Consider the following 11,677-nt stretch of genomic DNA (forward strand, 5'->3'; position numbering starts at 1 on the left):
CTGTTAACACTTACAGCCACGCTACGCACAAGAAGAAAGAAAAATATTGGGAGCTAAGCAAGAGCACCCACCGAACCAACGCCCTTCCTTGTTTCTTTTTCTCTTTACTCGAAATAAGTTTGCTCAGTAAACGTGCTGATCGCGATCAAAGATTGTTCACCCTTCAGCTTGAGCAATCTCATAAATACGCTATTGTCGGGAAAGTTCCAAAGAATGTATTTTTCACTTGCGGCCTTCCTCGCCTTCACACTCGGCCAATTCGATTAAACTTCTTCTGTCTTACGGCAATATGCTTAGGTATTTGAATTTCTACTCGCGGACTTCGAACAGCTCCACAACCGCACGCTCCATTTAAATCTCTAGCCCTCTATCAAGGACGCCGAGAAGTCGACTTAGCCGAAGATTACTGCGCAAGGATCGCGGGTGCGGCGTTCACCTATTCACTTTGCGCACCTATTACTATTGTCCCCTCTTGCTTCCGAGATCCTCGTATTAACGCTCATTTCTCTATCGAAGAACTGGAGGCCGCACTTGCTGGGTGCAGGCGATCTTCGTCACCAGGAACGATGGCATCACATACTCTACGCTTGCAAACCGTGGTCAAGAGTACAGAGATGCACTTCTTGGCCTATACAATACATAATAGCGTGATGGCCTTGTCCCTACCACGTGAAAATCCAGTCGCCTTATTCCACTCCTCAAGTCTCGCAAATCTCCATTGGAATTGTCATCTTACCGTCCAATAGCATTGGCCAGCTGTGTCTGAAAGGTAATGGAGAGAATGATCCTTATAGGGTTAGAATAATACTTGGAATCTTACAACGTCTATCCAGAGGTAATGGCTGGTTTTCGACACAGATACTCGTCGATAGATAGCCTTAGTGACCTTGTAACGTATGTACAACACCACAAACATCAGAAACGGATCACTGCGGCCTTATTTCTTGATGTTAAAGGTGCGTACGACAATGTAGACCATCATGCAATTCTGGACGCCTTAGAAGGAGTAGGGATTGGTGCAAACGCCTTTCGCTGGATACGCAGTTATTTGAACGGAAGATCTTTCTTTATTTTGACTGAAAACGAACCAACGCCCTCTAGCTATACCAGTCGGGGTGTACCGCAAGGTGGAGTACTCAGCCCTTCCCTATTCAACCTGGTGCTCGTTGGTCTCGCCGATTCCTTACGGCAAACCTTTCAGCTCTCCGTACACGCAGACTACATTTGCATATGGGCTTCAGGAGTGACACGTGTAAAAATGCGCGCACGACTTCAGAAGGCTTCAACGGCCGTGTAAACATACCTAAGAAGGCAAGGCCTGGAGCTCTCATCTGAGAAATGTGCACTCATTGCTTTTACTCGCAAAGCGATGGCCTCGTATGCTTTGCGAATTAATGACCAAACTGTACGATACAGACGAACGCACCGAATTTTTGGCGTCATCATTGATAGAAATTTGCCTTGGAGCCCTCACATCTCGTACATGACAAAGCGTTTGGCCGCCATTGTGGACCTTCTTGCGTTTCTCGGCGGGAAGTCCTGGGGCATGTTGCAACTATATAAAGCACTGTTTTGGGGCTTCGTGCAGTACCAGCTTACCTGTACTATGAAATAGTTGCACTACAAATATTCACAAGCTCCACAGTGTGCAAGCACGAGTACTTAGAACTTGTATCAGTCTCCCAAAAACTACGTCATCGATGGCGACAGTGAACATTCCCATAGACGCTTCTTTGACAGTCTACATTGATACAGATGTCCTGAGAGCACACATCCGACACCTGGCTCGGACCTCACACCATTTTGCTTGCTTAATTAACACGGCAAGTTGGGCGAGTTGGTGATTGAACATGTTCCTATGGGTGGGCAGCGCAAACCGGACGAAGGACGAGAGGAAGTGTACAATACAAGCACAATACCTGCGCTCGTATTGTGCACTTCCTCTCGTCCTTCGTCCGGGTTGCGCTGCCCACCCATAGGAGCTTGCTTGCTTGCCTGCAAAAAGACCACATTCAACTTTTGCGAAAAGTATTGAAAGACATCAGTCCTACTTACCATCACAATTTACGCCTGCTGCACAATTAGCAGACCCATTGTGGCGCCTGTACCGGCCGCAAGTGCAATTGACAATTCTAGGCATCACAAACAAAGCCGCAGCGCCATTGCAAGCTTTGAAACAAGCAACTTTGGAACACATTCACAACGTGGACAAATTCCGGCAGCATGTCTACACAGATGGTTCGGCAAAACTCAACAGCTCTGCTGCTGCAGTCTTCATCCCGGCAAAATTTGAAGAAATCAAATTAAACACTTCATATGTGACCACATCGACGGGTGCAGAACTTGCGACACTTCGTGCTGCACTTGATTTCATTAATCAGGTACCACCGCAACAATGAACAGTCTTTAGCGACACCAAGGCAGCCCTTCAGTGAATACAAAGCCCAATGCGCCACAGACCCAATGAACAAGTGGCCTCAGAAATTCGACACATATATCATTGCAGCCATAACAAGGGACACAACATAATATTTCAATGGCTTCCGGGATATTGTAACATCAGCGGGAATGACCACGCCGATGAAGCCGCCCAATCTGCACATGAAAGTGGTCAGCGTGTCTTGATTCCGCTTTCGCGAACAGACGCTGCGGCTGGGCTGCGGTTGATGTCCCGTGAATGTACTTTGCCCCTGTGGGACACGAAAGTTTTCACCATGTGTCGTTTGAGTTCGTTGTCTCCGGACATACGGATGCACCTACCGCCTTGGTTACCACGACGTGAACAGACCATGCTGTACCATCTGTGGCTAGGCGTTGCATTCACGAACTCATATTCTTTCCTTATTGGAATGACCATCAGCCCCACGTGCGACACATTCAACAGCGATGAGACGCTCGCACATATTATCTGTGTCTTCTCGCGATACAGTGCCCAGTGACAAGTGACGTGCAGAGTACTGGACCAGTTGTACAATCGTCCACTATCAGAACTGAAAGCTTTAGGTCAGTGCTCCCGAAGAACATCCGCGCTGAAGGCCTTACTCGCGTTATTAAGGTTCCTGCGGTCTACGGGGCTTCCCGACAGACTTTAGGAACGCCCCCCGCCCCCCGCCCCCTACCGCTCTGTAGAGTACGCAGATTGTTCATGCTCCTTTCTCTTTATATCTCCCCTTTCCTCTCTCTTTCTATATTTATCTCTCTTAGCCCTTCCCCCCATGCAGGGTAGCCAACCGGAACTATATTTGGTTAATCTCCCTCCCTTTCTATGCATACTTCTCTCTCTCTCTCTCTCTCTCTCTCTCTCTCTCTCTCTCTCTCTCTCTCTCTCTCTCTCTCTCTACTCGTGGCTTTAGCTCCTCGCTTCTTTTTTTTTCTATTACGTTAAGAGTATGACGTTTTGAGATAGCATACTACAAGAAAAAATACAATGAGATTAGTTTCAAAGTTTATAAAACGCCCATCTTCGTGGAAATGAGCAAGCGAGATCCCTCATGAGTGCCTCATTCCAAACAAACACTGCAAACAAACAAGCGCACAAACACCTGCGACATGGAAAGAAAAGTCTCGTGTGTTTCACACCTCAAACACGCCACTCGCGTACACTGGAACAAGGCCCTCATCGTCTCAGCACACCAAACAGCACCAAAAACTTTTCACATAACAGAAATCCGTTAACTAAGTCATCGCAATCATGTTCGTTTTACCGTACAACAATGAGATTTAGTAACTTCTAGAGATTCCCGATTCCTGAAGAAACTGGACCAATGCTCGTGCAACACTATGGTGCAATTTTTCTGATGATTTTGCAGCTAATATTTTTCTTAAGGTATTAGCCTCCTATACAGGAGACGCGTAGCTTGGAGAGCATCCTGTTACGTTACCATTCTTTATGCAGCATATAAGTAGGTGTGTGCGTTCATAAGCCCTCACACTTTCTCTTTCAATCTCCTCGCTGTGCTCGCCACGAAAAAAATTGCCACAATGTGTCCTGAGAGTACTTTCCGACTCTGCAGGCTCCGTAAGACGCAGGATGATACATCGATTGATCTGACACACACACTTAGGCACACACACACGCACACATACACACACGCACGCGTCCACACACACACATATACTCTCACTCTCACCAACACACAGAGGCGCATACATACATACATACATACATACATACATACATACATACATACATACATACATACATACATACATACATACATACATACATACATACATACATACATACATACATACATACATACATACATACATACATACAAAAGAGTTCGCAGTGCCGTCAGTATCTCTCTTGGAAGAATGGTAAGGCAGCGCGAAAGGCGTCATGCATGAAAGTAAGACGTAAGAAACACAAGCATGCACACACATCTTTCTTTCGCCAGCGTTTTGTCGCGCTGCCTCACCATTCGTAATGTCGTACCAACGAGCCCAAGCTTACACTGTATCGGCTTCCCAGTAAATGAAAACACACACACACACGCACACACACACACACACACACACACACACACACACACACACACACACACACAAAATGCTGGGACAGTTAAGTTGTGAATGTGAAAGCGTTAATGTCCAATTGAACGCCGCTGAGCGCTCCTTCGAGTTACGAACTCCTCGCGGGCAAAGAAGCGCGTTGACACGCTTCACTGGCATGGCGCGTTTTGATTTGGGTTTAGTGAGGCACCGTTAGAACGCAGGCGAGAGCTTGCGCAGAAGAGCAACGCGCAGCTAACGCAGGCTTGCGAGAGCGGTAGCGAGGGCGACGGGGCACTGAGACGATGCCCTCTCCCATCACGCAACTCCTGGCGCGCAATCAACCAACAGGTGTTCTTCCCTTTCGCCCGATCTACTCCTTCGAGGCGCGCTCGTGACGTGGCGTTGCAGCGAATGGAAATTCAGGCGCCGTCTTTCACTTGTGTGTGTGTGCGTGCGTGCGTGTGTGTGTGTGTGTGTGTGTGTGTGTGTGTGTGTGTGTGTGTGTGTGTGTGTGTGTGTGTGTGTGTGTGTGTGTGTGTGTGTGTGTGTGTGTGTGTGTGTGTGTGTGTGTGTGTGTGCGTGTGTGTGCGTGTGTGTTTGTGTGTGTGTGTTTGTGTGTGTGTGTGTGTGTGTGTGTGTGTGTGTGTGTGTGTGTGTGTGTGTGTGTGTGTGTGTGTGTGTGTGTGTGTGTGTGAATAAGTAGAAAAGAGAAACAAAAAGTATGTGTAGAACCGTCCCTTCTTCAGTGACAACACGGAAGAAAGGAAAGGGATTCTGAGGGAGATGGATCGAGGAACAGGGGAAAGGGCGTACTGGTGTTGCTTGTCATATCTTACGATTTCACACACTGTAGAGATACAAACGATGGATAAAGAAGTAGCCTACACTCTAAAACTGACAACTGCTCCTAGTTACGTCATTCCGCAGTGCTTTGATTGTAACGAATAAGCTCTGTGGGATTACGCCGTTGCGAGCGGGCGCTAAAGCTGCGAAGAAATCTGTCATACACGTCCGCGACCGCCCATTCCCTGAGGTTAGCTGGGCCAGCAGAGGCCGTTGGTCTACCACCAATGTTAGAGCTGTCTACTCCTAACATCCATTTATCTAGCTTACAAAAATGAACAGAGAGTGAGTGAGAGAGAGAGCTCCACTCTGGGTGTTGTGCAAGCATTCCTTTCTTGATTTTTCCGTCGAATCAAGCGGCAAAAAACAATATACTTGTCTCAGTATTTACTTACCTTACGTCATGAAGTGAGCAGACGCAATAAAAGGATATCCGTCGCCCTTCGCCATGTTCCCCACCATCTTCTTTTGATACAAGGCGTCTGTCTCGTAAGAAGCCATCACACACATGACAGTGGAGAAAGCAGACGTCTTCGTGAGTAACCTAGTAGTGGAGTTAGAATGGACCGCAAGAAAAAAAAATAATGACAGGACGCTGCGCTTTATTCATCGCCTCTCGGTCTTTTCTAACGTGTGGAAGTGATAGTATATGAATAAAAAAAAAGTGTGTGTGTGTGTCTGGCGGGGGGGGGGGGGGGGGGGGGTTGCGAGCAAGAAAGAGTGTGCGCTCGGAACTAGTGCTACTGGACGGCAGCCCGCCGGCACCGCCTTGGGAAAGCCACCTCGCCAGCCTGTGCATCCTGTGGTGAACCCGAAACTCTGGAGCACCTCCTGCTGGCCTGCCCTGCTCACCTGCAGCACCGCGGTCGACTTCTGCAAGAGTTCCACCGCCTCGGGCTCCCATGTTCACGGCAGGAAGATATCCTCTTCCCCTGTCGTAATCAGCTACCAGCCTTCCTAAGTGTCGTCGAGTACCTCGACTCGTCGGGGCTCTCGGCGAGACTATAGGACATTTCTACAAAGACGGATGGCCTAACGGCCATCCCACCACCTCGGGCTTCCTGATCGGCGACTACTTCGCTTCCATCTCTACGACCCTCTACCTTTCTCCCTCCTACCCTCTCTCTCTTTTAACCCCAACCCCGCCACCCTGCTGGCGCTGAGCCGTGCTCCCACATGGGTTGCAGAAAATAGCGCTAGCCCTTTCTCCTTCCCCACAAGAACCACTTCTCTCGGAACCAGTGCCTGCGAGGTCATTTGTTCCGGCAGCTCATGGTCGCCAGCCGAGCGTCAGCGCTGCGCGAGAAAATAGTGAGAGTTGAAAGGATGTACAGCGCGTCTTCACCGCACAGCAGCGACAGAGCGTGAGGAAGCCCGAGGCCAGGCGCGGAGTGACGCGGACGACGAGACTGGTGCGGTCATCGCGCAAGACAAATTGGCGTGCGCGCACGCCACGCTGAAGCGCGGCACCATCTTTCACGGGAACGCCGCGCTAGATAGAACGAGAGTTGGTAGATGCAGGGTTACGCGACGTCGCCCTTGCTAACATCGGGTGTATACGGAGAGCAAGAGCGGTAATACACAGCGCGCATCCAGGGACGTATAAAGGCTGATGGTCTTGTGCATGTATTGGAGTACATGCGGTTGGTTCCCGACTTGAGCTATCTAAGACACGAATCAATATCTGCCACGTGCGACATCAGCAGCCCGTCGCAAAGGCAATGAAAGGCGCTGTGTCGCCTTTCACCCTGAGGCAGCGAGTTTCCCTTCTTCGATCTCAGATGGTGATGAGACGCCGGCCTATCTATTCGAAAAATAAGAAGAATGCGTCGCGGGATGCCATTATTTTACGAGCATGAAATAATCGAGACCCACATTGCCCCGTCGTTCTTTTTCTCGTGTGCACCTACAGGACGCTCTTCCTCTTTTTTTTTTTTTTCTTTCGAATAGCTCACAAAAATGCGACGTTCATAAAGAAGACACTCCTAAGTGTCGCAGCGCTGCGTTCAGGTGTGCGTGTCCGTCGATCTGTGTCTTTCGTGGGTGTGTGCGCGCACTTCAGTGTCTGCTCACTCGGGTTTGATGCTAGCCAGCAGTCTTTCATTTCTATACGTCAAATAAAACAGCGCGCCGGTACAACAGACAAGACTATGATATTCTGGCTATTATTTCTCTGTGAATGCATTAGTCTGAATGGTAAACAAATAAGGCAAGCTCCCAACAGTGAAACGGCAGCCTCGGTGGAAACCCGCCCACGTATGCCCTTTCTCTCTCTCTCTCTCTCTCTCTCTCTCTCTCTCTCTCTCTCTCTCTCTCTCTCTCTCTCTGCACAGTGCATGGTGCATGGACTAAGGAATTTGACGGTCTGTAAACACAACGTTCCTGTTATTCACGAGGCGTTCGATCTTACTTTTCTCCATTCCTCCGGGAAGGATGGAATGAAATTGCCCAGCCGCTGTTACCAAGTAGAGTAGCCAAGCTACCTAAGCGGAAGCTTAAGACTGCCGCCACGATAAAACGGAGATATGCGCCAGACGTCAGATTTTTGTGGCTAGCGGTGCAGGCAAAGGACGGATCAAGGAGAGATGACCAGAGGGACACGTCCTACTACGGCCGTCACCCCGCGGAAAAGCGGCGCCTTGGAGGCCAAAGTCTACAGAGCCTGTCAGCGCAGCGCGCACTCTGCTCGGAGAGAGAGAGTGTGTGTGTGTCTGTGAGCGAGCTTTCGGGGAGGAAGGAAGGGCGCTTACGCTGGCGCGGCTGCGGCGCCGGACGGCACGCCGCTGGCCGCCGCAGCGTCCGGCGAGGGCCGAGCGGCGGCGAAAGGGGCGCCGCATTGTCCGAGGACCTCCGCCTTCTCCCTGAACCAGATTCGCCGCCCATTCCACACACGCCCCGGCATCCGATAGCGGCCCGATAAACGGAAAGCGTGTTGCGTCGACGCACGCGGCCGGCCCCACCTCCTCCTCGCGTCCCCGGTGGCGGCGAGAGCGCGGAAGGTGAAACGAGAAGCGGCCACTCGGGCCCGAGGTATAAAAGCCTGACCAGGAGCAGAGGAGAGTCAGTCTGGACATCAGCTCCACCGAGACCACACACACCATGAACGCTGTGAGTATTCACGCACTACCTCGGCTACGCAGCACCGTCTGTGACTGGATAGGACCAACTCTTCGAGGAAACGTACCGGATAGCACCATCGCACGCCGTAGGGCTGTCCGCGCCCCTTGTGACAGGTGTCTCGGCAGAACCACAGGACTAAATTGCTACGAGACAACGGCAGAACAGAGAGGAAGGAACCCCTGATATGGCGCGCGCAGTTGGAAGAGTATAGCTTGAGGAAGTGTAGTTACTGATCTTGCAGACGGTGTTAAGTTCAACAAGAGCTCTATCTGTAGATGAGCGATATTCTTTGAGCGAGTGCAGCTGAACTAGACTACAGACACTAGCTAGCTTAGGCTCCCCTAGCGTAAGCATGCCACCTTGTCCTTACACTCCGTCTTTCTTCACGCAGTTCGCCGCCCTCCTTGTTCTGGCTCTTGCCTGCTCCGCCAACGCCGGCGGCTTCGGCCTCGGCTACGGCGGCTATGGTGGCTACGGCCTCGGCTACGGCCACGGCTACGGCCACGGTGGCTATGGAGGCTATGGCCTCGGCCACGCTGTCGTTGCTGCCCCCGCCGTTGTCGCTGCCCCCGCCGTCGCCAAGGTTGCCGTCGCTGCCCCCGTGGCTAAGGTGGCTGTCGGCCACCCCGCCCGCTCCTACACCTACCGCAGCGACCACTTCGGCCCCGCTGTTGCTGTGACCCGCGCCGTCGCTGCTCCCGCCGTCGCCGTCGGACACGGATACGGCTACGGACACGGAGGATACGGTCTCGGCCTCGGCTACGGAGGCTACGGCTATGGCGGCTATGGCTACGGAGGTCTCGGCTACGGACACGGTGCCGTCGTCGCTGCTCCCGCTGTCGCCAAGGTTGCTGTCGCCCCCGTCGCTGTCGCCGCCGCCCCCGTCGCTGTTGGCGTCGGATACGGTCTCGGACACGGATACGGCTATGGCGGCCACGGCTATGGCGGCTATGGCGGCTACGGCTACGGTGGAAAGTTCTACGGTTAAATCATCCCCTCGTCTCAGGTACGTGGTCACTAGGAATGCAAAGAGCAAATGCTTCTAGTTCACTGGGAGGAAACCTTTTTAGACATACGCAGATAAAGGCGCTTACTTCAACGATGCCAGCTTCTACGCATGCCCAGCGTTTAGTTTTGTTTGAGCGGTGCACAAGCGTTTCAATCTGTAATGATTAAGACAAAGACTCGCTGTGCAATTAAGACCGCCATAAGGATGAGATACTGCCAAATATGCTGGATTAAGTATCATTTTCACAATTCCTCCAGCACTTGGAATGCCATACTTAAATCTGTAAAGTAACAGCGGAACTAACCTATAGTAACAGCACACTGAGCATTTGTAAGCACAATGCCTAACTGTGTGGTCTCTCTTTTCATCTCATCCAACAGCACACCTGAGCTCCTGGGCGGTGGGGCATGAGTGTCCAGATGCAACTTCACCGGCGGGTCGCCATCCTTTCACCAACCAGGGCCCATTTCGCTCTCCCCTCTCTCTTTATAGGAAGAATAAATTATTTTACGTTTGTTTATTCATGGCTCATAATACTTGTCTCTTTCGTCCATCAACTGCCTCTACGTCTACGTCCCGCAGACTTTTGCCAAATCCGCACCATTTTCACTGAAGTGTTGAGCTAACACGACCGACGCAGCAAAGGAAAATAGAGAGCTCGCTGGGAAAATAAATAAGGCGACTGAAACAGTGACTCTAGAGCGCCGGGGATGACGTTCGGGCTCAGCAATGTACAGAGGTAACGAGCAACGCATTCTTGCACTGGAGAAGCTAGGTCGCTAACGTTAAAGCAGAGGTCATATATTGCGCAGAAAATTACTGAAAATTTACCTTAGAGGAACTTTCGAGACTAAGGGGGAAATAGAGGAAGAAATCATTTGGAGAAAAAATCACTGGCCTCTGCTTACGCAATCATGCTTCCTGAAAACACATTTAATGATTTATCGCACTGACGTTTAGCAATATGTCATCCTTATATATATATAAGTGCGCAAGCTTAAAGTGAGCTTTGTCGTAAAGACCTAGCTTTACCTACGGAAACTTTCCGCTGTCTGCGTCTTGAATTCGTTCGCATCTATTCACACCTATTTTCCATCTCGGTGTGTATGTGTGTCTTCATATAAAACAATAATAATCATGGCGCCAGAAGAGCATTGGCGCCATGATTAGCCCATCGTTATGGACTGTGGAAGCGTTTGGCCCCCTCACTGCCATATTTGGTCGAACAAATACTCAATTCACGTTTTTCTTATATGTTTTTTTTTTGTTTTTGATCTGAAACAGTAAGTGATGAAGCAATGAGAAACATCGTAAAAGGAAATAAAGTAAAAAGCCGTTGCTAAGGCGATATAGAACTGCATTTACGATAATTTCGGCGTCCAGTTACTGCATAGCTACAGGCGCTCTGCCATATGGGGACATTGTGGCATGACTTGTCAGTGCACCTTATGCGTCACGTTATCGGGACACCGCATAGAGATGAGAGAAGGTGAAATGACAGGATACGCCAAATATTTGGAATTGAACCACCGAACCTTAAAAACAGACAAGGAAAGTTCCACAGTTCGGTTCCCAGCTATATCATGAGCTTCGTTGAAGCCACGCGCGAGAAATGCCGCGAAAAAACGGTGGCATCCAGTCTAACAACATCACGGGCACGCCCTGTAACAGTGACTCAATACATCTGTGAAAAACCGCACCTACGGTGGATAAATTACACCGCACGCCACAGCAAGGTCATGTTCTATAACCTCGTGCAAGAGCCAGGGAAACGCGGGCCCTCTTCCAACATCAGCAAGGCGACGACGGCCGTTTGGAGGTCTCACCTGTATATGCGAAAGCCAATTCGCAGCGCGCATTTTCAGCAGAAGGTTGGAACACCACAACCGACAGCGGCTGGTGGTTTCGACAACTTTCGTCACCACAGCCTACACGTCTCTCTGCTAGCGCGACCCAGTAACGCACACAGAGAAAGAGTTATGCAGACAGCACACGTTGGAATGTGTGTGAAACGAAGTTTGGTGAAGCAGTAAAATAAATGCTATGCAATGAATGGCGATGCATACATTGTGTTCATTTTCATTCTGTGCGTTTGCAACGTTTATGTTTATCCAACTCCGAGATCACGTCTTCCATCCCATGCAGTTTGTATACTTATGCATTCAACCGCTTACAAGGTATGCCTAAATGCAAAGACCAAACGGCTGG

At 50.2% G+C, this 11,677-nt stretch overlaps 1 protein-coding gene across 1 annotated transcript; it reads left to right on the forward strand.

Moving 5' to 3' along the window:
* Window positions 1–8,418: 8,418 nt before the first annotated feature.
* LOC142570902 (uncharacterized) lies at window positions 8,419–9,989 on the forward strand. Its single transcript, XM_075679204.1, has 3 exons — window positions 8,419–8,448; window positions 8,852–9,466; window positions 9,850–9,989. Exons 1-2 carry the CDS (start codon window positions 8,440–8,442, stop codon window positions 9,446–9,448), a joined length of 606 nt encoding a protein of 201 aa, XP_075535319.1. The 5' UTR covers window positions 8,419–8,439; the 3' UTR covers window positions 9,449–9,466; window positions 9,850–9,989.
* Window positions 9,990–11,677: the final 1,688 nt, after the last annotated feature.

The sequence above is a fragment of the Dermacentor variabilis genome, chromosome 2, assembly GCF_050947875.1.
Source record: "Dermacentor variabilis isolate Ectoservices chromosome 2, ASM5094787v1, whole genome shotgun sequence".
Taxonomy (NCBI): domain Eukaryota; kingdom Metazoa; phylum Arthropoda; class Arachnida; order Ixodida; family Ixodidae; genus Dermacentor; species Dermacentor variabilis.